The sequence below is a fragment of the Alexandromys fortis genome, unplaced genomic scaffold, assembly GCF_014885135.2.
Source record: "Alexandromys fortis isolate MF-2015 unplaced genomic scaffold, M_Fortis_MF-2015_v1.1 scaffold_159, whole genome shotgun sequence".
NCBI classification, from domain to species: Eukaryota; Metazoa; Chordata; class Mammalia; order Rodentia; family Cricetidae; genus Alexandromys; species Alexandromys fortis.
In genome coordinates, this window is record NW_026068031.1 from 1,789,203 (window position 1) to 1,816,512 (window position 27,310).

Here is a 27,310-nt window from a genome sequence, read left to right on the forward strand (position 1 = left end):
CCTTTGCTCCTCTGCACACCCTAACAGATGTGCTCCCAACCCAGGACCTCCGCACAAGGTATCAGCAGCTCCCTAAGCTACAAGGCTGCTCCCCCAATATCTGCACATCTCAGTTCAGCAAACATCTTCATAGGGAGAACCTGAGAGCACCATCTACATAGGGGCAAACCCACACACATGTGCCCCTGGCCTTGCTTCGTTTCCCTACACAGCATCTCCACTGTATATTTAGCCACTGCCGCCGCCCCCCCCCCACCACCAGAAAGTGGGCCCTCTGGCAGGGACTATGTCTTGTTAGCAGCTACATCCCAGCACCTACAGTGCTTGGCACATAGGGAGAAATCAATGAATAATTGATGGTGAATGAACAAAAAGTACCCATAATGCTTCTGCGATTTGGGTTGTTTATTTCTGTCCCCTTCTATGGGATTAAAAATTGATATGAAAGGAAAGATTGTACTTTTGGCTACTCTGCCCCAGCCCCTCCCACTGGGCAGCACAGGACTGCCACTCAGCAAATGGTGGGTGCGTGATGAAGAATGGGTGGGTGGATGGTTGGATGGATGGATGGATGGATGGATGGATGGATGGATGGACGGACAGATGCTATAATCAGCAGGGTCACTGATGAAATAATGGAATTGCTCTCTGCACAGCTCTCCCTGTGAAGGGGGTGGCCTAATGGGAGAAATTAAGTAGCTCTGGCCAGTGGTCCCATAGGTCATATTGTAGCCTCAAGGACAGGCGATCAGAGTTGGGGACAGAATCCAGAAGTGACCAAGGTAAGTCAATAGAACTTGGACCCGGACAAGGTAGTTCAGGCCTGGAACTCCAGCTACTCAAGAATGACAGACAGGAGAATCCCAAGCCAAAGCCTGCGAGGACCACAGAGAGAGTTCAAGGACAGTCTGGACTAATAGTGAGACCCTGTCACAAGATAAAAATAAATGGACTAGGGATGTAGCTCAGTGGTTAAGTGCTTGCCTTGAGGAAAGCCCTGTGATTAATCAATCTGCAGTACCAGCACTAACCCCCTACCCCCAACACATACAAAAGACTCAGGGCTAAGCACGGGTGGGAAGAAGGGGGAAATGGAGCCAAAGAAGGCCCTAAGATCTTAGTTTAGGTGACCGAGAAGCCTGAGAACGATGAGCAGCTCTAAGGATATCAGTTGGGGCGGGGGTAGGGGATCATCAGGATGAGATGAGGTTGTCGGCACCGACCCATGGAAATTACAGCATTTACTGCTGTACTAAGGCCCAAGCAGGCTACACACACCCATGACAAGCCGAGTCTATGGAGCCATGAACCATAATTCCAAACCGAGAGGCAAGCAGAGGCAAACAAACACTCACAGAAAGCTCTGATATCAACAGACCAGATCCTAGACATGTGATGTAGGGAACAACGTTCTCAGCTGGGTGCACAAGGAAAAATGCTCCTGAAGAGGGGGCCTTTGTCACGATGAGACAGAGAACATGGGTGACAGGGAAGTTTCTGCTCCAGGGCTTCCGTCCTCTTGAAGGAGTCTGCGGCAAAGTCATCAGCAGACACTGAGGGGTCAGAAGAAGTTCTCAGACAAATGGGAAATGTCTAACAACTGCCGCGACAAGGGAGTGGGAAGGGGGAGAAGGGAGGCTATGATGGGACCACACACGGAGGACTGAAACCACAGCACAGATGTGCAAAAGGCACATTCAGTGTGGCACGCGTGCACACCTTGCTGATATTATCAGTTGGTGGTACTTTGTGTCCCAGCTGAGGGACAAAACCAAAAGCCCTAGTCTCCCTGACTCTACTTGCTGTGAGATGGATTTGTAACCAAGAGCAACCTGCAGCCTGCCATACAGGTGAGCGGCTTTTGTTTGTTTGAGGTTATATGTATGTGGATGTGTACCTGCTTGTCTGTATGTGCTGCATGCTCATGCAGATGCCCATGGAGACCAGGAGAGGGCACCACATCCTTGGAACTGTAGTTAGATGTAGTTCTAAGCCACCCAGGCCATGGGGGGGGGGGGGGGATATTGACCTTTTGAACCCAAGCCATGAACAAACACATACTTCCCACCTGTGGGATCTTGAGTGAACTGCTTTAACTTGAAATTTTCTCATCTGTAAACAACTTAAAACTTGGGGGCCAGAAAGATAGGTTAATGGATAAAGGTATTTAGCACCAAGCTTGCCGACCTGAGTTCAGTCCCCCAGCCCACATGATGGAAGAAGAAAACTGTTGACAATCAAGTTGTCCTCTGACCTTCACCAGTGTCCTGTTGAATATACACAGAGACATCATATATACATATAAATAAGAATTCTCCCAAAATATATATATATATTTAAAATGTTCTTTTGCTCGCTCTCTTGGCTTCCACTGAATGAATAGATGGATGTTTCCTGGTATTTTGTTTTGAGCTAGGATCTCATGAATCCCAGGATGACCTCAAACTCAGGTCAGGCAAGGATGACTTTGATCTCCTGGATCCTCCTGCCTCCGAGTTCAAGTTCTAAAGCTGTAGACATGCACCACACACGGTTTTTCATTGACTTACATCTTATAGTCCCAAAGTCTTCAACTGACACTTTCGTTCAGTTTGTATCTTGTCCCTAAGACCAGAACGCAAAACAAAACAAAAAGAACCCCCCAAAGAACACAAACCACAAACTCGCTTCCCTGTTTAGCACCCCACCCATCACTGTACAGACCCTTCCATGTGGGGAGCTCTGCAGTAGCCCTACTGAGAGACCGTCTTTAGAGTGGACTCCATTTCTCCAGTTCTCTAGCTTTTCTACCCCTCCGTGAGAGACCCTCGCGGCCCGGCCTCCCACCCCAACCCCAGGAAAAGGAAGCAGCAAAGATGATTCTTCCTTCTTGAAATCCCCTGGCCATCGCTGGACTGCTCCTGAGTCACATTTGGCTGGCCTCCAGGGCAGGTTGAACCAGGAAGACTGAAGGTATGGCCCATCTGGCGCCCACAGGGTCACAAGCTAAACTATGTCCCTTTCCAGCCACGTGATGAAGCCTTCAGGCTACCCTAAGGGTCCTTTGAATAAAATAAAGCAAAGGTCATGTGACTAAACAAAGCTACTTCAAGAAGTCTTCACAGCTGTGCAGGCAAGTTCACGCTAGGAAATAATTGTGCCCCTCAGTTGTGTAAGAGAGGGTTAGTGCTCCACCCATGGCCACCCCCACCCTCATATTAGCTGCATGAGGCCCCGGGGCTACTGCTGACCTGGCCAGACCGCTTTTGGCACGCCCAGGAGATGAAGAGAGCCCAAAGCCATCTGAAGCATTTCCTAGAGCGATCTCCCATCCTGAGCAGAAGGAGATCGGCCTGTGATCAGGACTGCTGGAGAAGGCTGAGTCAAAGGCCTGCCTCCCTCTCTGGTCAACAGCTATGGGGTTCTCTCTGCACATCTTCCTGCCTTCCGTCTCACCCAACCCAACACAAGAACATTGCTGGGAAGGTCTGAATGAGTACGAAGACGCCTCCACACCCCTCACAGTGGCTAAAGATGGCGGGGGGGGGGGCTACAAGGGGTGAGGTCCCTTGTGCCATCTTGTCTACTGTGCATAAGTTTGGAATCTCGCAAGAGGATGTTGTGTACCAAGTGTACTAAGTAACTATCTACTTTGCCGATGGAACTCATGAGCCCTCAAAAGATGTTGGTCACAGCCAGGTGTGATAAGACATACCTATAATTCCAACATTGCAGGGATAGAGGGTAGGGGTCAGAGACAGGAGGATCAAGTGTCCTGGGTCAGCCTGGGTGGCAGAGGTACTCACCCTTTTTTAAAAAAAGAAAAGTTGGAGATGGTTCCAAGAAAAAAAGTATATATGCATATACATATATATATATGTATGTATATATTTACTCTGTAAAGGGAAAATGATAACATGGGATACAATTAGCCATCAAGATCTAGGGGATTAATTAGTTCCAGCACCCCCGGGATACCAAAATCTATGGGTGCTCAAGTTCCTCATATAAGCCTGTGTCTTAGTTTGCCCTCTGGTACGGTGATAAACAGCACGGCCAACAGCTTAGAGAATGGAAGGGTTTGTTTAGTCTGTGTGAAGGGAAGTCAGGGCAGGAACCTGGAGGCAGGAGCTGCAGAGACCATGGCAGAACAAAGCTTACTGGCTTGCTCTCTGAGGCTTCCTCAACCTGCTTCTTCTTCTACAGCCTTGTACCCAGGAGTAGCACTGCCCACAGAGTGCTGGCCCTCCCACATCAATCATCAATCAAGAAAATACTGGGAGGCAGAGGCAGTCAGATCTCTGAGTTCAAGGACAACATGATGGGGACATTTTATCAACTAAGGCTCTCTTCCTAGATGACTCTAGATTGTATTAAGTTGACCAGAAAAAAAAAACCTAGCCAGCATACATAGTGTTCACAAACAACTGCCACACATGTTCCCACATCTTTGAAATCAGGTCTAGTTGGTGTGGAAGACCAAATGCGGGTAAGTTGTACTGTTGAGAAAATGCACAAGGAAGGCCAGGCACCAGGACACATGCCTGTAGTCCCAGCACTCGGAAGTCAGGAGGATTGTTGTAGATTATCTATCCTAGGCTACATAATAAGTTCCAGGCTAGCTGGGACTACATAGCAAGACTATCCAAAATAATAATAGTAGTAACGATAATGTAATGATAATAATAAATACATAATGAGAAGGAAAGGGAGGGAGAAAAGAAAGGCAAGGGAAGAAGATGACAAGGAAAGAAATCTGTACGTATCCAGTAAAAATATAATCTTTTTCCTGAATATTTTCCAGCCACGACTGGTTGGTCCGTAAATGCAGCCTCCATGGGGCAGAGAGGATGGTGACCTGCACTTAGAGTCGGACATCGGACTCTGTGCTTCCTTCTCCACCTACTCTGACCCTTGGTGGCTGTTGACTAGGATGCCCTAGTCCCTAGCCCTGGTCTCCTTGGTTTATTATTGTGGGACCCAAAAGAGACAACCTAGGACTCCATAGCATTGGCCTCCTGTGGCCCCGCAGGAAACCCTGCCCTCTCCCATGCAGGGCTATGCAGAACTGTGTGCTCCAAGAGTTCAGGGCATAGGAATCAGGTAACAGGGCCTTTGGAAATCTACCTGTCCTTCAGTCTGGGGTGCCCATCACGTAGACATCCTCAGACCGCACCCTGAGAACTCAAAAGGCAGCTGGAGCAGCCAGCAGGGCCGGCAGAGGGAAGGTGTCTGCTTGACTCTCTATGAGAGGAGAATGGTAGAAACTTCCGAAGATGGCCAAGAAGAGGTTTCAGTTCGCTTCAGGCACGTGGGCTGGAAGTCAGCTCGTTCAGACACAGCCCTGGGGCCAAAGCCTTCTCCAGCTAAAGCCTTGTCCTTCGAGCCCAGGACTGTATCTCATTGTTGCAACCTACATTTAACCCACAACTTACTCACCCTGCCTTCCTAGGCTCCGTTGCCAAACCTCTCCATAGCTGGGAGGGAATATTTAGAATATGAACTAGATGGAGTCACTTCCTACCTGAAGTCCTTCGATGGCTGCTTCCTGGTTTAGAAAAAAGTCCACAGCCCTTACTAAGCCACGAGCGGGGCTTCCTGCCTTCTCCAGTGTTCTAGCCACACTGCTTCCCGTAGGTCCTCCAGCAGGCCGCAGGACCTTTGCACATACATCTATCTCGCTACCTAACAAGAACTGTTCGCTTCTCAGGGAAACTTTCCCTCTACACGCAAGACCATAACAAGTCTCCCAACTATACTCACCTGTCTTCGTGGACTTTTCAACAGAACACAGACTCCGTTTTTACTGATACAGCTGTGAGATTAAGTAATTGGTACCCCAAGCTCCATGGAGACAGAAGCTGTGTTGGTTTGATTTACCACTGAATGCACAGGGTCGGTGCAGCTGGTACAATGTATGTCCTCCACACTGCACACAGCCTTGCATGCTGCTGCGCAGAGGGACAGGCAGGCGATGAGGAAGTGTAAAAGAAAGCTACAGATTCATGAAGCCGGAGACAGGTCAGCGTGAGACAGTGTTCTCGGCTGGACGTGGGGAACAGAAAACTGTCTGAGCTGTCACCGGACACCCCCAAAGTTCCCTCTCTTACACAAGAGCAGCTCTCTGGGACTGTCCCCAGAGGACAGTTAAGTGAGAAAGCAGCTTACCCCTTGGGAAATGAAGGGGGACAAAAAAAGAGGACCAAGAGAAGAGATGGGGACAGGAGTGGCCGCCTTCTGAGTAACCTATTTAGCTCTCTGAAATGCAGCTTTGTCCCTGGCAATCAGGAGAGGAGAAGGTCACAGACAACAGCCTCGTCCCTCCCCCTGTCCCCAGCTACAGACAGGGAGCTCAGGTTATCTCTGAGAACCATCCTTCCTAGGGGCCGGTAGGGGCTGGGGTGCACGAGGAGATGGGGAACCCACAAAAACAAGATGGCTTTTCTCTTAGGTTATCAGGCACATGCCCATTCAAGGGATACAAACCAAGCCAAAGTTTAGATTCTCTGCCCAGGCCACTGAGTCCCATCAATTATACCATGTGAAAGGAAAAAAAGAAAGAAAGAAAGAAAGAAAGAAAGAAAGAAAGAAAGAAAGAAAGAAAGAAACCTCTGGACAGTTAAAAATAACACAGGGGTCTGGTGTTTGGCATGCCAGCTTGTCAAGCAGAGTGGAGCCCTTCCTCCCAGAAGAGTGTTCTGGAAACTCAAATATACACACCAGCCGGCCCGGGAGGTTAAGGGTTAGTGGGGTGCCCCCAGCCTGCACCCTGTTACCCAGATAATGACAATAGCAGCAGATCTCCCCCACGTAGACAAGCACACAAGACTCTCTACCCTCCCCCCCCCCCCCCCCCCCCCCCCCCCCCCCCCCCCCCCCCCCCCCCCCGGGATCGGAGACTTTCAGCCCTTCTCTAACTGCGAGAAAGAAGGGCAGAGTCCATCCATGCAAGAAGGAGGAGGCAGCCAGGGGGCACACGGAAGCCCGATACAGGAGCCCAGGTGTCAACTGGTGTCCCTGCTTCTCTGCGAGCTGTTGCCGGGGTCGGTGAAGTTCCTGTTCCTTTTCACAAGGACCCAATCGCTGCAGCAATTAGCTAGTATGTAAATAGTAGCGATAAATCTTCCTCAAAGCCTCTTCTAGATCATTCTTCTGTGAGTAGAAAAATTAATGATAATCCTAACCAGGCATGGTGGTGAGTATTATCTGTAATCTCAGCACACTGGAAGGAGAAGCAGGAGGTGGAGGCTGGAGATCAGGAGTTCAAGGTCAGTCTCAACTCTGTAGAGTTGGAAGCCAGCCTGATTTGAGAGATCTAATCAGTAGTAATAATAAAAATAATCACCGTGTTATCATACTTTGAGAAATTCTAGCAAAATTATAATTTCTCCTACTTATTCCATTTTCCTTAAATGACGATGTGTATGGGGCGGGTGTCAACTGGCATGCCTTTCCATTTTAAAGATGAAGAAACGGGTCACTGCCAACACCTCTCCCAAGGTATTGACTCTTCCAAGGGCCCTAAAAACATTGCCTTACTTGAGTCTTCCAACAGCCCTATCAAACCAAAACCACCTACCACATTCCACAGATGAGGAAACTGAGGCACAGAGATTAGGAAACCTGCCTAAAGTCATAAAGACTGGATTTGAACCCAGACTCTGGTCCTAGAGCCTGCACCCAAGCCCCAGGTCACGTGACAGCTGCTCCTTGGATCTCAGTGTCTAAGCTTACAAAGAGTCCTCTGTATGGGTCACACAAGCCTCCTCCTGAAAACCAGCTGCCTGCAAGATGAGGTGGCTGGAAAGAAACTGCATGGCTGGATGGCCGGGTGTCTGGCTGGGGTCGGGGCAGAACACCTTCAGCCTTGTTCTTCCGTCTGAACCATGAAACATATCCTCGGGACACCAGGCTTGGAGATAGAAGGTCCACATCTCCATGCTCCTCCCTGGATTTTGTTTTTGTAAACACAGTCTCACGAAGCCCAAGCTGGCCTCAAACTCGCTACACACAGCCCAGGATAACCTTGGAGCGCCCAGCTCCTGGAATTACAGGAAGGCAATAGTAGTAAGTACCACTGGTGTCCGTGCTGCTGGGAAGTAAACACAGGGGCCCCCTGTCCGCACGCTGGACAACTAGCTAAACTACCCCCATAGCCTTAGATTGGATCTTTACTCTGTACTCACTCACAGTGTTTCTAGGTTATTGTCTTTATAGCTGGACATGGTGGCACACACTGTTGCCCTAGCAACTGTGAGGGTGAACCATGAGGCTCAGAAGTTCAAGGCCAACTGTGGCAACTAAAGGCACAAAAGAGAGAGATACTTAACTTTGGCTGGTGTTTTATGTTCTTGTTTTTTGTTTTTTTGTTTTTCAAGACAGGGTTTCTCTGTATAGCCCCGGCTGTCTTGGAACTCATTCTGTAAACCAAGCTGGCCTTGAATTTAGAGATCTGCCTTCTTCTGCCTCCCAAGAACTGGGATTAAAGGTGTGTGCTACCACTGCCCAGAGGTGTGTGTGTGAGTGTGTGTGTGTGTGTGTGTGTGTGTGTGTGTGTGTGTGTGTGTGGTGGTTGGTGGTTGGTGGAGGAGGGGGGTCTCCCTGTGTAGTCCTGGCTGTCCTAGAACTCACAGAGATGCCTCTGCCTCCTGAGTGTAGAGATTAAAGGTATGCACCACCATGCCAGGCTCAACATCTAACTCTTTAATCCACTGCTTGGCTGGGCTCTATCCCTGAGCTCTGTCCTTTGTGGCAAGATTATCCATGCAGCTAGACAGGGCTGTCCCAAATCAGGAGGGACTGTTGGCTCACACCAGGATATTGCCTTAATCTCTACATTACCTGCAAGGCACCCAGGAAAATACTCAGAATACATCACAGGGGGGCAGGAAAGATGGCTCCATGGGGAAAGGGGCTTGCCACCAAAACAGATGACCTGAGTTCAATCCCCAGGACTGATATGGTAGAGGGAAAGAATCAACTCCCACAAAGTTGTCCTCCACACACAAGCTGTGGTACATGAGTATTCGCATGTGTATATGCATGTATACACACACACACACATACACACACACACACTAGAACATATAACCCAGGAACACAGGACCAGGATGCAGTTTAACCCTAAGAGCAGAGTGATTGGAATTAGAATCTTTCTAGAGGACCCGAAATTACAGCACACCAAACCAGGTTCCTCTCCATGCATCTGAGTTCTCTCCAAGAATCAGTCCACACAGAGGCACACTTAGAGCCCAGCCTGGGGGAAAGTGCCCACTACATCTGTGTATAGACACCCAACATTTTTGTCTTTCCCATGCTCCTTCCCGCCTCATCTTTCCTGACCCAGAAAATAAGGGGGTCCTAATGGAGTCACCCAAACAAGGGGGTCCTAATAGAGCCACCCAAATAGGAGGTCCTAATGGAGTCATCACCCAAATAAGTCACCCAGATAAGGGGGTCCAAACCTTCCTTCACTTCCCTTTCCCATGCAGAGCTCCCCAGCCACACTTTCTGCAGAGCTTGTCTAGTTGCCGGGGTCCCAAAGGCAGATGGGAGTCCACATCTCTTTACCCCTCCTTCTCAGCCCACCCACAGCTCTTCTTTCTCCCCCCTCAAATGCTAACCAGGATAGACACTGCTTAGCTTCTGAGAGACACTAGATGGGTCAACTCAGGGTAGAATGGTTATAGACATTCATCTACCTGCTCCTGCTTCCAAAGACTACTTCCCTAGGGAACTATTGGCTGTCCATGGATGCTAGAGGAGACAGAGGAGTCCTTGTCTTCGGTGGTGCAGCCACTGTTGAGTCCCTGGGCTCTGGTGAATAGCTCAAACTCGCAATCATATTATCACAAAACAAAAACAAGACAAAAAGTCACGAAAGTGGGAGGGGGGCTCCTTGGCCAGGATGACCAGAGAGACGGAGATGAGAAGGTCGGGGCCGTGATCAGAACGCATTATTATATACATGTGTAACATTGCCGAAGAACATCGATATTAAAAGCTACATGCCAGGGGTAGTGGCACACGCCTTTCTTTTGGTCCTAGCACTTGGGGGTAGAAGAAGGTGGATCTCTGTGAGTTCAAAGCCTGCCTGGTCTACAAAGTTCCAGGTCAGCCAGGGCTGCATAATGACCCTGTCTTTAAAAAAATAAAAATAAAAATAAAAATTTACTGTTTTGTTTTCAAAAAAAAAAAAACTCCTAGCCTGGAACAATCTCTTAGCACCTCACCTCCCCACAGCTTCTCTCTGTCGCCTCCAAGTTTATCTTTCCCTCCTTGCTTCCCCATTCCCACTCAGAGATCCAGCGGACCATCCTTAGAGACAAAGTTAGTATACTCTTTCCTCCCTTTTGTGCCTTTTAATTCTTCCAGATGGCAGTGCTGTCCACAGGGCAAAGGAGAAAGCTGAATGGGGAAAAGGGGCAGGCGAGGAGGGGTCAGAAGAAAGCACAGGCTGGAAGCGCGAGCCTTGGCAGGAAGCGGTAAGTGGATTATTCCTCCATCCGTGGCTCTGAAGGCCTTGGGGCAGCTTAGCTCTGAATCGAGAAATGAAATAAGAAACAGAAGGCAAAAGAAAAGTCGACGGGCTTCTAGTGGGATTTTCCTTCCTGGGGATTTGAGGGGCTGCAGGAAGTAGAACCCAAAGGAGAGATGCTGAGAGAAGAGGCTCCCCAAGAATGCTCACTCTGGGTCTCAGTGAGAGCTGTGGGTGTTGTCTTGAGCTCTGCTTCATTTAGACCAGTTCATCTGGGTAACGGGGGAGACAGACACTTGGGGCAAACCTGGGCAATAGTAAAGATGGTGCCATCCATCAGAGCTTCTCTGGGTCTGTATTTCCCTGTAAACCGAAAACATCCTGGGCAGATAAAGGCCAGGGATGAATGATCACCGGAAGAGGGGCCAATACTATTGGGTCCTCTCAGTTTGGCAGATCATAAAATAAGAAAACAAGAGTCTTACTGCTCTAAGATCTATCTGGGTCTCAGAAAGGTCCCAAAATTTAGACTCCATCCTTCCCCTGACATTGGCTGGGGTCTCTAGTCCCTGGGAAAGCAAATAATGCCCCTAGTAGGGTCTGGGTCAGGGAGCTTGACGGACTTTCCAAATTTTATAAAAGTTACAGACCAGCATTCATCCCAGCTACCCTGTGCATCACTGACCTAAAATGGAGTAGACCAAACCTGTTTCCCACTCCCCAGAGATATGTGTGATTAGATAAAATCAGGCCAGAATATGTGTAAGTATCTGCTATACTGGGATGGCTGCCCAGAAAGGAAATGAGTACCGGGAATGGGACAGCCCTGTGTGCCCCCTTCCTACTGAGCGCCTGTGAGCTTGGCTGCATGCTGGAGCAGTTTCCTCAGACAGAGCACAGGTGCCAGCGCAATGGGACCTCTCAGAGGTGACAGGCACGTTTGCACAGTTACGTTCCTACAGCCTGCACTCTGCGGAACGTCCTCGTGGTTTTTGGCCTTCTACCCTGAAGGAGGGTTAGGGTTAGGAGGGCCAGCAGACCAGGAACTGGACTGAAATTTAATTCTGAGAGTCTGACTCCTCCTCGTCCTTCAGCTTCCTCCAGACACAAAGGCGAGAGTTCCCAGAAGTCTTTCTTCCGAGTAACCCACGACACAGAAGGATCTGGAGGATGGTGATGTAGGAAGAAGACAGGTGAGGTTACAATCCCAAGTCAGTGTCTCTCCCAGTGTGAGATAGAACCACTCCAATGACCCCGGAACACCCTTTCCAGCAGTATCCAATGAAGCTACCTGCATTGGACATGTGGGGACATCGAGTCATTGGAGTTACTACCCACCTAGGCATCTGCATTGTCAAAGTATACACTAGGTGTTCTCCCAGAAGACATAAAGCAGTATGGCTGAACTGATGCCAACTCCAGAGCTTAATAAACCAGGCAGTGAACTCTCATCCAAGTTCAGCCTTAGCTTCAACCATTACAGGGTTTACGCCTTCTACTTTAGTCCATATTAAAACTCCAAAATAGGCTGGGGGTGTAGCCCAGTCCATAGAGACTTGCCTACCATGGATGAAACCTGGATTTGATTGCTTGCACCTCACACCAGGCATGCTCACCGGTTCCTGTACTCCCAGCCCTTGGGAGGTGGAGGTAAGAGAATCAGTCATTACACAGGAAGCTTTGAAGTCAGCCTAGGCTACATAAGACCCTCTCTCTTAATCCCAGCATTCGGGATGCAGAGTTCGAGGCCAGCCTGGTCTACAACATGAGTCCCAGGACAGCCAAGGCTGTTACACAGAGAAACCCTGTCTTAAAAAAGGGGGTTGGGGACTAAAGTGGAAAGCCAAACCATTTGTATCTACTGGAACAAATGACAAGGCTCAGAAATGCAGTCATTCTCCCCACACCCGCGCCTGTGCCTGAGTCCTGACACCTGAGATTAAAGAATGTTTAAAAGAATTCTACTGCCGTTCCCAAAGGCATGCCATTAAAGTGGACAATGAGAACGAGTCAATCCTAAAGGCAGGCAGAGAGGTGCCCCTACCTCCTGGCTTCATTCATTCAGCTATTCACCGGATGACAGCTAAGCTAGGTCCTAGGGACAGAAAAGCACAGACAGCCACTGTCACTGCCTGCCAAGAGCCTTTGTGCTGTAGCCAGGCACAGCCAAGTATTTCCACGACGGAAGGAGGGAAGGCATGTGCAGAACTGAGGGGCCAAGGGCCGGTGTGGACACCACCACCTGAGGACCAGCAAGGGTGATAGAAGAGAAAGGGAACATTTAGACTGCTGGCTGGAGGGGACAGGCAGATGTGGACCCATTGTGTCTGGAAGCAACTGGGGCTAAAGGACCGCTGAACTGCTGGCATACAACAGCATACGAAGTTTATTGAGATGTCAAAGGATGTGGGACAGGGTGGGGCTTCCTCCACACAGGGATGCAGAGCATCCTTAGCCAAGAACGGTGTGCACCCCTATAATCTCGTCCTTCAGGAGGCTGAGGGAGGAGACCCAGGTTCTAAGTCAGCTTGGGCCAATACAGGGAGATTCTCTCTCTCTCTCTCTCTCTCTCTCTCTCTCTCTCTCTCTCTCTCTCTCTCTGTGTGTGTGTAATTCATTAATTATTAATTCATTAAAGCATTCTTTCAGATGGAGAAATTCACCCACATCACTCACGCTGAGGCTGTCACCCAGGAGCCAGGACATCTGCAGGGCATCCACAGACACATTCATCATAGGCTGGGAGCCCCATAAAGACATATGTGGAGGTTCACACTTGGGTGCCTTTATTCCTCGGAAGCTGATCCGCAGCTTCCAGAAGATTCCTGAAAGGGGCTGGGACTGACACAAAAAGGTAAAGAGAAAATGCCCAGCAAAACACTGAGGGGTGCGAATCCCCAACCACAGTGTTGAGATCAGGTTTTCCCTCACTGTCTCCGGCATGTAGCTGGGTTCCCAAGATAGAAAGGGTAGGAGGGTTTCTGGACTGACAGCCACAGAGAGCAGAGGTAGACTCCAGTGTAAGGAGATGAGCAGGGAAGGCCATTTTCATTACCAAAACAAACATTTGTGTGTACGGGCATCAGGCACTGAGCTGGACTTTTAAAAACCTTAGGGAAGAATGTCTTCCCAGCCTCTTGTTCCCTGGGCCGATATTGCAAATTGAAGTCCCTAAATGTAGACATAAGCCACCCAGGGCAATTCACTGCAATTCCCAGATCAGGCTCAAACTTTAGCTGGCAGTTGCCTAGCAACAGGTAACCCCAAGGACATATCACCGAACCCGGATGTCAAAAGGTCATTTTGTGGACACACAGGTTCTAAAAAGGCAAGGCTGTCTGCCAGACCTCTGTGGAGCGATTGGAGGAAGGTGCAGACCCCTCAGTGCAAAGCAGGCTGGGAAGAGGGAGCGGGGAAGCTGGGCACTGCAGGGCTGCACGTTTGCCTACCACTGCAGAGTAGAAGGCAGAAGGCGAGAACTGCCTCTCCGCTTCCTTCTTCCGATCACACCAGCAATTCATCCTCCAAAAAGTTGCCCCGCTGATCCCAGCCATGCTTAAATAAAGATGTAGTCCACCGCATGAACACTGAGCTGAACCTGTCTCCAGCCCGCCCTAAAGCCAGCACCCTTTGCAGCCGCAAGGGTCTACTATGCGGGGTTTGATGGTTCCAGCTACGGAGGAGCAAGGCAGCATCCCCCAAGCCCAAGCTGGGCAACACAGTAAGAATCATCGCTTCTGTTGTTGTTTGGTTGGCTGGATGTTTTGCTTTCTGGTGTTTTGTTTTGTTCAAGACAAGGTCTCACTGTGTGGACCAGGCTGGTCTGGAACTCACTTTGTAGACCAGGCTGCTCTTGAATTCGTAGCCATCTACCTGCCTCTGCTTCCTGAATACCGGGATAAAAGGAAGGTGCCATCAGGCCTGGCCCCATCTATTATTCTAATAATAAGCACTGAACTATGTGGGCAGGATGATAAGCCTCAAAGTGAACCCCCGGAAGCAGATTTTAGCCAACTCCCCACCGCCTCACACCCTCAAACACAAGAGGCCAAAGGGCCTCACCATCTCCAACTCAGAATTTCTTTTCCTCTTCTGTTTTTCCTTCTTATCTTGCTTTCTTCTTTTTATTTATTTATTTTTTTTAATGAAAAGCTCGTAAACTCTGTCATCTAAGAGTCAAGTGAAATTCGAGTTTTCTAAGATGAAGCCTATGATGCAAACCATCACGGGACCCACCACTGGAGTGGACCTCCTCTGGAATGCACCCTCCCATCTTGGGGAAAGGTCTTAGGGGTAGGGGGTCAGGGGCAAGCAAACACACCCCTCTGAAAGCTGTTCCGGAAGAGCAAATGCAGAAGTCAAACAACAACAAATAAGGGGGGGGGCTATAAATCTAGATAAAATATTAAAACCATTAAATGGCTGCTGCTCCCTGAAGATTGGGAAAAAATGAAGAGAGTTAATTAAAAGCAATCTCCATGCACTGCCGAGCCGGCCAGCCCTGATAAATCAACAGCTGGGGCTGCCGTGGAGGGCAGACAGGGGCTGGGGCGGGGGCTCGGCCACGGAGACGCCTGGGCCGGTGAGCTGAACACGGGGACTGAAGTTTCATGTTTTATTAAATATTTTATGACTGCTGAATAAAGTTGTTCTTTAGGGAGAGGTGGGGAAATGATGGGCTGAGATCGGGGGCTAGAGGGACTCTCCTTAACGGATGAAGAAGTGTGTTTGATTTCAAACACACTTGGGGCATTTCTAATACTGTCCCCCAATGCACCAGTAGATAAAACATGCTCTTGGAGAAGCTCTCTGCAAAAACTCGGGGTTTCGTGAGGTGTTTGTGGGAAACAGCACCTAGGGAGGAAAAGACAGAGAATGGAGACAGGAGTAAGAAAGAGGCAGAAAAAAAGATGGGGAGGATTCCAAAGTTCCCATTGCTAATCCAAGCTAGACTTTTAGCACAAAACTGAAGCCAGCAGAAAACAGCCTCTCTCTCTCTCTCTCTCTCTCTCTCTCTCTCGCTCTCGCTCTCGCTCTCGCTCTCTCGCTCTCTCTCTCTCACTGTCTCTCTCATCTTTACTTCCTTGAGTCCTTTTCTCTGCAGTCAAAGTTTGGAGACTTTATTATTATTTTAAATGCTTTACAACGCTCAGAATGCCCAAGCCCAGTTGAAGTCAAAAGACTTTTTAAGTGTTGGAAGATGGATCCCTTCTCTATTCTGAGGGAAACCCTCAGTCCTTCCCTGATGAAAATATAATCAGGGAAAATGATTGGGGGAAGTGTTTTTTCTCCTCCGCGGAACTGGGATTGGAGGGGGAGTGTGTACATTGGGGAAACAGAAGGACTTATGCACTTGGATATGCATTTTAATTAGGTGGACAGAAGCAGCCGCCTGTTAATTTTTCTTGCTTGTTTCCACTTAGCATTCATCACAGGCAGAACCACCATAGAGCGCTCCCACGATAATAGATGGTTCTGCATTGGCTAAGTCCTCAGGGAAAATAATTAGCGAGAGAGAATATATTCTCTCCACTCCCAATGCCCCAGACACCCTGCCCTCCTCCATCTCCAGCAGCAGTTGCCTCTCCTCTCAGCACCCCAGCCCACCCCCCCCCACCCCAAAGACAGTGGTTTCCTTGGGAGAGGCCCTAGCGGAACAGCCAGCCTCCTGCTCCACAGACACTTACTCTACTCTACCAAAGACTAAGAGTCTAGAAGCAGAAACAGAACCCAGAGATCCTTCTGGAAGTAGATGCTCCTAAATGCATTTGGCTTGTAATCAGCATTTGGCAGGACAGGAGGAAGAATGTTCCTAAGTCAGATCCACTGAGACTAGCCCCACGGGGCTCAACTCAATGGAGAGCCATGAAAAGGAAGGCCATTGCTTCCGGATGATGGAAGTCGAGATGGCTTTGTACTTAATTTGCGTCTGTAAAATAAAAGCCCCTAGAAGCTTCAAGATGGTATCTAAAGCACCTCCAACGCTAGAAAACAAGAAGTAACTTAACGATGCAAACCCATCATGAGCCTTTCCATCGAGTTTTCTGTAAGTACGATGTCCTTTTCCACTGCCCCCCACACCACCAGTTGGCCTTCCGCGTGTCTCCGGCAGATGCAAGCTCCAGCTGCCTCTCATACCTTTCTGCTGCTTCACCACCTTGATGGCAGGAGCCAGAGCTTGGCTGATGACCCAAGCCCACACTGCAAGGCAAGCTCCCTGCAACCCAATGACCTTCCCACTTCTCCTGATTCTGTGGGTGACCCAGGGCTTCCAAAACAGAGGTGGGGGCTTTTCTAGACCTCCTCTTCTCACCTGCTTCCCATCTCAACCACGTGAAGCCCCTCCTGAGCCACAGAGGGATGAGCAAGGTTTGCATTTCCTAAAGAAGCAGTGATTAGATACGCCAGTGACGTGCCTAGATTCCGTCTGTAGGATAATGTTTAATCGGCCAGCCATGGTGGGACAGACCTCTGACCCCAATTATTCGGGAGGCAGGCCAGAAGATACCTAGGAAAGCCCGGTCTCAAAAGAACCATGCTAGGTATGTGGCTCAACAGAAAACTTGCCTAGCATGGGCCAGAACCCTGGGTCTGATACCCGTGACAGGAAAGTTTAGCTCTCCCAGGAACACCTCACATTTGGAGTTTCCACTTTATTTTTATTTTTTAATTTATTTATTTTTATTTTATGCACATTGGTGTTCTGCCTGCATGTATCTGTATAAAAGTGTCGGGTCCCCTGGAACAGGAGGTATAGACATTGTGAGCTGCCATGTGGGTGCTAGGAATTGAATCTGGGTTCTCTGGAAGAGTAACCAGCGCTCTTAACCACTGAGCTATCTCTCTAGTCCCCAAGTTTCTAATTTCTGAAAAAGTTTTGGTCTTTTTTTTTTTATTTCATTTGGGCCCCTAAAGGATAAGCAGGGGCTTGGGCAAGAAAAAAGGCAAATTAAAAAAGATATAGGCTCTCCTTACCCTGCAAAAAGACAGGCTCAGTTTTTGTTTGTTTCCTGGGTTGTTTGGGTTTTTTTTTTTTTTTTGAGTTTTTCGTTTGGATTGTGTGTACACACACGCATGTGTGCATGCGTGTGTCCACACATTTCTATGTGTCTATGTATTTTAGACAAATTTTGATGTATCCCAGGCTCACTTCTCACTCAGTATGTAACTGAGGATAGTCTTGAACTCCTAATCCGTTGCCTCCATTTCCTGAGTGTTGGGATCACAGGCATGTGCCACTATGTCTCCTGTATGAAGTGCAAGAGTTCAAACTCGGGGCTTCATGTGTTAACCGACACTTGACCAACTGAGCTACATCTTTAGGCCTGTGCTGTTATTGTTTTGTTTTGTTTGAGACAGAGTCTCATTCTGCAGCCCAGGCTGGCCTCGAACTCTCAAGTGAGCCATTACTCTTGACTCTCAATCTGCCCTGTCACCCCAGGTGCTCCCTCCCTCACATAGTGACAGATCTCCTCATGAGGAGTTCTTACCCTAATGGCAAAGGGGGCACAGAGGGCCTCCGCTGTAGCTAGGGATGGGAGAAGTGAGGCTCTGGGTTTCCATAGTGGTATGCCCAGAAAAGGAGCAGTGAGGAAGCTGGATTCTGTAACACTATTAGCATCATCTGAGGTGTTACAACACAGGGACAGCTTTTACCATCTAAAACTGTGGCCTCTGATTTGTAAAGAGTTTGAAAATAAAGGCAATGTAGGCCTCTAACCCGAAAGACCCGAACACAGAGACTTGAGCGGTTACTAACACAAATATTCATAGCAGCTTTATTTGCCACAGCCAAGCATGGGAATGGCCCAAGTGTCCACTATCAGATAAATGGATAAACAAATGTGGCCTATACATACAATGGCCATAAAAAGGAGCGGAGGTCTGATGTCTGCTACAGCACGGATGGCCCCTGAGACACAGTGACATAAGCCAGACACAATAGGGCAAATACTCTCGAGTTTCCATTCATCTGAAGTCCTTAGGCAGAAAGCAAACTGATGCTGCTAGCTGCGGGAAGCAGGAAATGAGGAGCACAGTCTCATCTGGTGCAGAAGACTGACCCGAGCGAGGGCCTCGCTCATCCGAGCCCCAGCTCTCCCACTGGGCTATCACCCAGCCCAGCCAGGTGCTCAATGAGTACACATAAAGTTGAGTGATGAGAACGCTCTAGAAATAGTGATAATGGCTGACCAGCAACTGAAGTGTTATCTAATGTGGGTTAGCAAGAGGGCTAAGCGAGGACAGTTACGTGCCACCAAGCCTGACGACCTGAGTTCCATCTTTGGGACCCATGCGGTAGACAAAGAGAACTGATTCCCACAAGTTGTCCTCTGACCTCCACAAGTGCATGGCATATGAGAGCATGTGTCTCCGCGTGTATATGTGCCCACACACAATAAATAAGTATTGTGGATGTGTATTTAACACCACTAAGTTGCCTGCCTTAAAAAGGTGTTTTTTTATATTATGCATACCTTACCAGTTTTGTTTTGTTTTAAGTAAAGGGGGATGCCTGTCTGCTGGAGATCAACTATTTCATTTTTCTTTTGGTGTAAGACTCAGAATTTACATGCTGGCTTCTGTGAATTTGCTGATAAATTCTGCAAGCCCTTCTTCCTCCTTTAGGCTTGCAGAAAATTGCCAAGGGAGTTTTCAATCACAGAACAGCCTGATAATAATCCCCCAATGGAGTCTGTGATGTCAATAAAGGGAAGGCGATGAAATCCCAGTCTAGAGGCTGCTGATGCCCATACAGGTATAAGCCAGCTCCTCGGCGTCCATTGGGCACCGCTATTTCTCCAGCAGTAACACAAGCTACACTAGAGGAAGCTCGGTGAGACACCAGTACAGGCCCACACAAGCTCCCGGTCACTTAGCAACCAGGTTCCTGTGGCCGTGCAAATGGAAAAGAAAGAAAACTGTACTTCCTTGTCATTTGGGTGCCATGGTACGACGGTGACTTAGATGAAATCCAGAGGATCAGTTTAAAGTTGGTTCCCTTGTCTCTAAACTCAAGAACCAAACCCAAGGCCTTCCACATCCTAAACGAGCACTCAGAAATGAGCTACAACCCCAATATTTTTTAAAAGGGAAAATGTTCTTAGTAATTCCATTCTTTCTCTTATCTTTCCAGATGTGAACTTTCTATTATCTGAGTGCTTGCTTCCTTCCTTCCTTCCTTCCTTCTTTTTTTTTTTTTCTCTGTGTAGCCCTGGCTGTTCCGGAGCTCACTCTGTAGACCAGGCTGACTTCTAACTCAGAGATCCACCTGTCTCTGCTTCCTGGTGCTGGAATTAGAGGCATGCACCACCACCGTCTAGCCGAGTGCTTTTAAATAACAAAATAGGCCACCTGGTCTCTTGGCTGGCCTTTCCTTTCTCCTCTAGCTGCAGGACTAAGAAGAAAAGCCCGCATTTTGGACAGCCAGGCCACCAGGTCCTCAGCCTTAGGTCCTGAGAAGGAGTGGGAGGTGGGATGTGCCATCATGTTAGAGCCCCAAGTGGCAAGACTGGCTCCCAGGTCTCACAACTCCCCTCTAGAGCAGCACTTTAGAAGCAAGAGCCTGACCTCAAACTGTCCTCCCCACCAGAAATGATCGACATAAGAACTAGCAAGTTTTTTAGTTTCATTTTTGGTTTGGTTTCATTTCATTTTGGGTGGGGAAGAGTAGTTGTTTTGAGACGGGGTCACATTGTGTAGTCCTGGCTGTCCTGGAACTCACCCTGTAGACTAGGCTAGCCTCGAACTCCTGCACAGAGATTCACCTGCCTCTACTTCCAAGTGCTGGCATTAAAAGTGTGTACCACCACGCATGACCAAAACCCAGGACGTTCTTGACTTGGAGGGAATTATAGGTTGGTTTTTTTTTTTTTTTTTTTTTTTTTTTNCTCTCTCTCTCTCTTTCTCTCTCTCTCTCTCTTACATACACACACATACACACATGCAATGGGGTTTGTTTTTGTTTTTGTTTTTCGAGACAGGGTTTCTCTGTGGTTTTGGAGCCTGTCCTGGAACTAGCTCTTGTAGACCAGGCTGGTCTCGAACTCACAGAGATACGCCTGCCTCTGCCTCCCAAGTGCTGGGATTAAAGGCGTGCACCACCACTGCCTTATGGATTCAAATGCATCGCCTCATCTTAAAGGGATGTAAGAAGTTCGGGGAAGGCACATGTCAAGATGACAGAGCTAGGGGAGCAGGCTGAGCTCCTTGGGAGACTCTTCTCCACCCTATAGTCCCTGGTAAGAACAGACAGTCTGCAATGAAGACAGGGACAGGGTTAGAAACAGGCAAAGTTTGCTGACAGAGATTTCGACCATGTATGTTATAAACAACAGGTTCTCAAGATTAGGAAGAATGACAAGAACAACCCCTCTCGCTCACGGCAACCTAAGGTGACCCCAGTCCCTGTAATCAGGGCAGGCCAGGGATAAAGGGGCATGAATGAACGGAGAATTAGACCTGTCTTTATTGTTTTCCAGCCTCAGCAGACCTGACCAGCAGAAGCTCAATGAGTTGTCTGAACCCCATGACTAGGGGTGCTGAGTCTGAACTCCCTGACCTCTGCTGCCTCCACAGAGCCGGCTCTCAGCCTCCATCAACATCTGTCTCTTCGCAAACACCCACCAAGACATTCTCCACACTCCACTTCTCTAGCCCCCTCCCTTCCCCCAGCGAACACCTAAACCTCTAATGCAAATCACAGGCTTCAAAACAAAATACCTCCCCTTGGTGACAGTTTTACGAGGCCAGTTCTGTTCATCCATATGGTTTGACAGACTGTGAAACACCAGTAACCTGACCAATAAGAAAAACAAATCACACACAACAAACACCACACCTCATCCCTTCCCGGTCACTCTGGCAGCTAGAAAACCTGAGAACTGGAAACGGTTCATCCTGTGGGGCTCTTCCGCAGTTAAACAGCCGGCTCTGCAGTTCCAGACCACACAGTGGTTTTATCCCCTTGCCCATCCTCTCCTCCCCAACCCAGGCCACTCTATCGTTCCCTGTTAAATACCTTCATAGTTAAAGACTATTTAAAACAGGGTCATGCTTATATAAGACTCCCGTTGGAAAATCTCAGCAGGGTAAAAAATATTCCAGTACTTGTGGGATTTTTTTTGGCCTGAGGTTTGCCACATTTGGCTACATTTCTGCCTTCGAGTGACTTTCAAAACACTCAAAAACCACAAAAGTTACTTTGCTGAGGTTGGGATAATAAACAGGCCCCCTGGATCCTGGGGCCGGTTCATGACACAGCCCCCACTGTCATTTCCATCAACAGGGCTACAGTTTGAAACATGGATGCCCGCCTCGGTTTCCATTCTTTTTTGGGTCCATGCTCAAAACAAAGCATGGTGACCATGCATTATATGTTTGGTGTTGATCTAAGAGGATGGTTCTAAAACAGCTCGAGATGTCACGGCTTTTTGAGGATAAATCCGAACTCCAGGTACCTGAGTGGTCCAAGGAAGGAGTAAACCTTCCAAGTCAGCCACGGATAGATGCCAGTCTGTTTTATGGGTCTCAGATATTCCCCAGGAGGTCTGCAGACGGCACTGTTTTCAAAGGTTTGCCCTGTGGCAATGTCTCCACTTGAATTCTGACAGAAACTGATGTCCTTTGTGGGTACAATCATCCCATGGGGGAAAAAATGTGTGCTAATGAAGTTTGGAGGCTTTTGTTTTAAAGATTTATTTTATTTATGTGTGTGTGTTCCTGCAGAGTCTAGAAAAGGGTGACAAATAATCCCATGAGCTTGTATTATAGGGAGTTTGAGATACTCTATGTGGGTGCTAGGAACCGAACTCGGATCCTCTGGAAGAGCAGCAAGTGTTTCTGACTGGTGAGCCATCTCTCCCCCCAACATCCCTTCTTATTTTTACACTGATGAGTAAAAGCAGAGGGAGAGAGTAGTGCTCAAGCCTCTGTTGGCTTCCAGGGTTCCCTTTCCCATAAGGGACTCACATAATGTCCATAAAAGGTTGCCAGTTCCCAACCCCAACCGCACTGCTCTCCATTTAGGCCTGCTCACCACCCCCTCCCCAACCAAAATAGCCAAGACAAGATTAGGACCAGGAGTGTGGCCCCCTGGCCCTTCCTCTCTGATAGCTAAACTGGCTGCCACAGCCAGAGTAAAGCCTGCTTCTACCTTTCACATGCCCCCAAACCGCTTTAGATTAGAACACACATCATCCACATCGGAGAACGGGGAGGAAGACTTGAGGTCCATCCGTACACATGGACAGCGTTGGATCTTGATTAAGTAAACGTTTACTCCTCCCAGAGTTATATGCTTAATAATAAAGCAGAGATGTCAACACTGACCTCCAAGTTAGGGTAACTCTCTACACAGTAAAGTTTTGAAGCAACTGTGCGCGTGTAATCGTAACAATAAGCATGACTAAATAGTTTACTTTGCTCGTTGTTTGTAATCAAACAGTTAAAGTATTAAAGCCCTAACTAGAGTAATTAAGTAATGACAGCATTTATTCCTCTCTGAGCTTGGAGTTATAAAAATAGACACCTATGTATGTACATGATCAAGTCTGGCAGAAGGTGGCAGGCATTCCCAGTTAAGTGCTACAGCCAGAGTTTCAAGAAGTCACTGAGAGATTGGGCTGTTTAAAGTGGTGTTGGCAGACACGGGGGAAGGTGATCTACCTAAACTAGAATATTAAGGTTAGAAACTTACAAGAAAAGCATTATAGGGCAGGAGAGATAATTCAGCAAGTGATCGTGCTTGCTTCCCAGCCTGAGCTGAGTTCAATCCCCAGAACTCACATAGTGGAGGAAGAGGTCCAAAAGTTGTCCTCTGACCACACACACACACACACACACACACACACACACACGTACCAGCACCTCACCCGATCAAGATACACACACATAAAAAACAGGGTCTCTCTATGTAGTTCTGACTGTCCTGGAACTCACTGTGTAGCCTTGGCTGGACACGATCTCACAGAGACCCACCTGCCTCTGTCTTCCAAGTGCTGGAATTAAAGGCATGTGCCACCACGCCCAGCTAAAATAAGTAACTTTTTTTAATTTAAGCATTTTATTTCCCAAGTATACAGAAATCAACAAGTATGTAACTTGCACACATGCCTTTATCAAACCTGTATGTGGCCCTCACCTGTGTATACAGAAACTGAAGATGACTCCAACAATCTACACTCAGACAATGTAGCTGCTAATTTAAATAGAATGCAACTCACATTTACACACCATACATGCCCATCGTGCTTTTGAATTCTATTTGTTCAGATGTGACTGCTTCGGTGTAGGGCCACCTGCCGAGTCCTCTTTCTGATCTAATCGGTCCAGGCAGCTCCTGTTTCTTACCCTACACCCTGTTGGGCAATAACAAGAAGTTAAAGGCGACGACGGAGAAGCCAGACTGTCAGCTTCAGAGAGGAAAGGGTGAAAGCAACAAGGAGGAAAAGGGGAGCCGAGGGAAGATCAAAGACAGCCAAGAAGAAAGGCAAGCTACCAAGAAAGGCTGTTTTCAGGCGCTTGGGACCCTACAGAAGACACTCCCACCCCCACCACACGAAAAGCAAAGAGATTCAAGTTAGCCATCCAGTCACCCAGTGAATTGAATTATTGAATGCCCCACATGGAAAGGGGGAAAAAAGCTAGCATAATGAAAAGTGACCCACAGTCTAAGAAGGCAGAACCTTGCACAAGGTTGCATGAAAGAAACCTGAGCTGGCTTCGTCCCCACACTAACTACTACTGCTACTTATCCGGCAGTCAAAGCGGAAATCTTTGTGTGGCCAGTTTCTGTAGGGGGCGTCCGTGATGTTGCCTTTTTAAGCTGAGAGAGCCTGCACGCACACGGAGAAAATGCTAATGCGGCTTGGAGCTCCGGTTCATTGTCAGGAGGGGCACACAAGGATAAACACATAAGCCCTCCAAACCATTCTCCTTGCTCCTCCTCCTCCCTGCGCCCCCATCAATCCCTCCGGCTTGATGTGTCGCTGCGCTTTGTTCTAATTTAGCCCATGCATAATTTATTCACGTGTGTTTTGTTTCCTGATCAGCAACTTCAAAAAACAAATGAAATATATAAGATGTTTTATTAAACAAGTTGTTTTTTAAATAATAATAATAAAAGCAAATGGTGTCGGTGTCTCAGTAACGACGCGTGTGCTCCTGCGTGCGGAGTTTTTAAAATGTCCAGGCTGCAAAAAGCTTGGCCGTTAGGGTTATTGTTTACACCCTTAGCCCTAGGGGGAAGAGGATGGGATGCAAAAGGGGGCCGCTAATTATAAAGTGACCGCTCAACCCCCTCCTAGGAAAGGCAGGCAGGGGTGTTGTGTGTGAGCTCCGTGTGCGTGTGACAAGACGGAGTTACAAATGCATCCCACGGCAAGTGTTTCCAATTATTAAGGAGTACACGTGTAATTCAAAACTGATTCCACTATCAAGATTGGCCACCTTCTTGCTTTCTCTGTCCCTTCCCCCACTGCCCCTACACACTCACGCGTCTGAGTCAAAAAAAAAAAAAGTGGACTGTTCTGGGGAACCCTGGAGCGTGGAGCTCCTGCGCGCGCCCGAGCGTAAGCCCGCTCCCGGGCATCAAGGATAGCACTTTCCCAATAAGGAACGCCATACACATAGCAAATAGATCTCTCAGAGTTGAGTTTACCAAGCGGCATCAGCTCGGCTACGTGATTTCGGCTGGAAATGAGGAAATTGCAAATCAGCTGTGTGGGTTCTGGAGAAACTCCCGGCATCAGCGGTGTGGCGGCGCGAGTCGGCGAGGACGCGGCGAAGTTACGCCCATTTATTCTGCCATAAAACATTTTCTCTCTTAGGTGAAATGCTGTCGCGAGTATAAAGTAGCTGAGCTTCCGAGAGAGAACTGGAGCCAGAAACTCGCCTCAAGCTCAGCCTCCAACGTCTTCTTTATGACAATATCTCGTGGAAACTCCGAGATCTGGGACATCCCTGCCCTATTCCTGGTTGCTGGGTGCAAACGCAGCGGGTTCTCCCTAGGCGTTTCTTGGCACTAGGAACCCCCCCGCGCCGCCCTGCTGCTCTCCAAAGCGAACCATGTTTTTGACTCCAGAAGCCAGGGGTTAGGGCGCTGTAGCAAGCAGTTATAAGAGCCAGGGTCGACCACCGCCACACACTAGGAAGAATTGGCACGAAACACCCACGCGCACCCTCCTACTCCCAGAGGCTTTCACCCGGGCGGGGAAGTCCTAGTACAGTCGGCACCGACCCGGAGCCCACGCTGCGCTGCGATTCCCAGGGATCCACCCTCTGCCAACATCCCTGCCAATAGCGCCCCTTGAGAGCCACACTAGTTTTCGGAGGCCACCCCCGGCTCCGCGGACTTGGCGGCTTCACATTCACAGTACACCGACTGGAAGGAAGGAAGGAAAGAAGGAAAAAAGGGAGGAAGGAAGGAAGGAAGGAAGGAAGGAAGGAAGGAAGGAAGGAAGGAAGGCAGGCAGGCAGGCAGGCAGCTCTGACCGGGGACCGGCCCCCGCTAGTCCTCGCGCAGCCCGCCCCCCTCTGTCGGCTCAAAGTCTCCCGGAGGCACCTGCCTCTCGCTGTCGCCAGAGCCCCGAACCGCCTCCGCCCGCCCCGGCTTTTCACCCAGAGTAGGCAAGCACACCATTCATAGACCTGCAGCTTCCCTGCCTCCTCCATATCAACCCCCAAGTTAATCCAGGTCGTTAATTTACTACAACCAGTTCGCCCACAAATATACAGACACACCGGCGACCGCCCGGAGGGCCTCCCTGATCCCCCGACTGCCCGGGTGGAAAAGCCCCAGGCAAGCACCTGGGCCCCAGGACTCCCGAGACCCGCCGCTTAGCGCGCTGTCCTCCCAACTCCGGAAGGTTTGCACAAACTCCCTGAGAGAGCTCGGGAGGCAGAGCGAACGCCCAGCAAACTCCGCAGCCGCAGCGGTCGGTCAGACTGCCCGGGCGGACGAGCAGCGGAGCCGGGAAGCCTCGGGCTTGGAGCGCAGAGCTCAGCAAAGCGCACGACGCGGCCCCTGCCCCGCGCTCCGACCGGGCTCAGCCAGCTCCGCGCGGCGCGGGGTGAGGCAGAGGACTCCGGGGACCGTGCAAGCCCCGAGCTGCTTGCGACCCCCGCAGCTCCGGAGCAGGCGCCGCCGCTCCGGGCTCCTTCCCGGTCCGGGTCAGCCAATTAATCCGAACACAAATGTAACAATTTTCTTTTTGTTAATTGCATCTCCTGACATTTCTGCGCGCTGGGAGAGGAAAAAAAAAAAGATGAAGAAGTAGGAGCAGAAGAAAAGAGGAGCACGGGCGCAGCGGGAGGCGTCTGCAAGAGCCAGGCACCGGCTGCGCTCCGCAAGGCGCCTTTTTTTCATATTGAAACCACGCGGAATATGTACATTTTTTAGTCTTACTTACGCTTTCAGGGGGTTGTGAATGACAGTCGCCATTTTGCTACAATGTAACAGAATATTGTCTGTCTCAGAGTTCTAAAGGTTCGCTCAGGGGAAGCGGCAGGCCAATCAGAGCACGGGATACCGGCCTGAAGGCCAATCGGCGCGGCTGGTCGCCAGGTAGGCGGAGCCTGCGTGGTGGTAGTTATTAGGGGAGCTGTCAAAGCCCAGAGGTCACTCCCTTTTGTAGAGACCGAGAGCGAGCAGGTCTTAAAGGGGCAGTACAGTGTTAGTAGCGCCTTTTCTGATTGGGGCTAGTGAAGAAGACACATGGGAGAGCATTCTCTCTTAGTTTCAGTCCCTACTTTACTAAATAACTGCAGAGAGTTTGCGCTCCTAGGCAGGAATCTTTACATAGTGCCAACAAAATCATTAAATCCCATTCATTAGCTTTGGGCCTTATATACCAC

The 27,310-nt window shown here is 49.1% G+C and overlaps 1 protein-coding gene across 4 annotated transcripts in view; it reads right to left on the reverse strand.

The window, feature by feature from the left end:
• Dpf3 (double PHD fingers 3) overlaps nucleotides 1–26,974 on the reverse strand; it is a 273,140-nt gene extending 246,166 nt beyond the window's left edge. For 3 of the 4 annotated variants that reach the window (XR_007595761.1, XM_050164583.1, XM_050164587.1), the window contains exon 1: nucleotides 26,866–26,912. Coding sequence is in view for 3 of the 4 variants with exons in the window: in XM_050164583.1 (XP_050020540.1) it covers nucleotides 26,866–26,897 (32 nt within the window). In the remaining variant the exon portion in view is untranslated. Of the gene's footprint in view, nucleotides 1–26,865 lie in introns of all 4 variants that reach the window. The other variant, XM_050164585.1, reaches the window with a different exon arrangement.
• Between the last annotated feature and the right edge of the window lie 336 nt (nucleotides 26,975–27,310).